Raw genomic sequence first — 313 nt, forward strand, 5'->3', positions numbered from 1 at the left:
CGAGCGGAGGGAGATGCTCCCCAAGGCGGAGTCCAGCGACCACATCTCGGTCTGGGCGGGCTCCTCGCCCAGGGCTGCCGGCCTGCCCAAAGCCGTCTCCAGCGAGTTCCTCGCCGGTGGGCGGGTGGGCCTGGCCAAGACCGCAGCCATCTCCAAAACGGAGCCGGACGAGCTCTGCGTCTTCGGGCGGTCTGTCGGCCTGCCAGGCTCCAGCGACACCTGCGGCACGCTCCTGGGCTGCTCGGGAAGTGTTCCGGAGGACGGCACCTTCCGGTGAGCGGGTGCTGCTGCGGGGGAGGGCAGGGGGAGCCCT

General features: G+C 71.6%; 1 protein-coding gene across 1 annotated transcript in view; it reads left to right on the plus strand.

Moving 5' to 3' along the window:
- The first annotated feature begins 13 nt into the window (after positions 1 to 13).
- Positions 14 to 313, plus strand: part of INPP5J (inositol polyphosphate-5-phosphatase J) — a 7,609-nt gene continuing 7,309 nt past the window's right edge. Inside the window, 1 exon segment of the mRNA XM_010081962.1 lies at positions 14 to 273. Within this exon segment, the coding sequence (XP_010080264.1) occupies positions 14 to 273 (260 nt within the window).

This window comes from Pterocles gutturalis, unplaced genomic scaffold (assembly GCF_000699245.1).
Source record: "Pterocles gutturalis isolate BGI_N339 unplaced genomic scaffold, ASM69924v1 scaffold8004, whole genome shotgun sequence".
NCBI lineage: Eukaryota > Metazoa > Chordata > Aves > Pterocliformes > Pteroclidae > Pterocles > Pterocles gutturalis.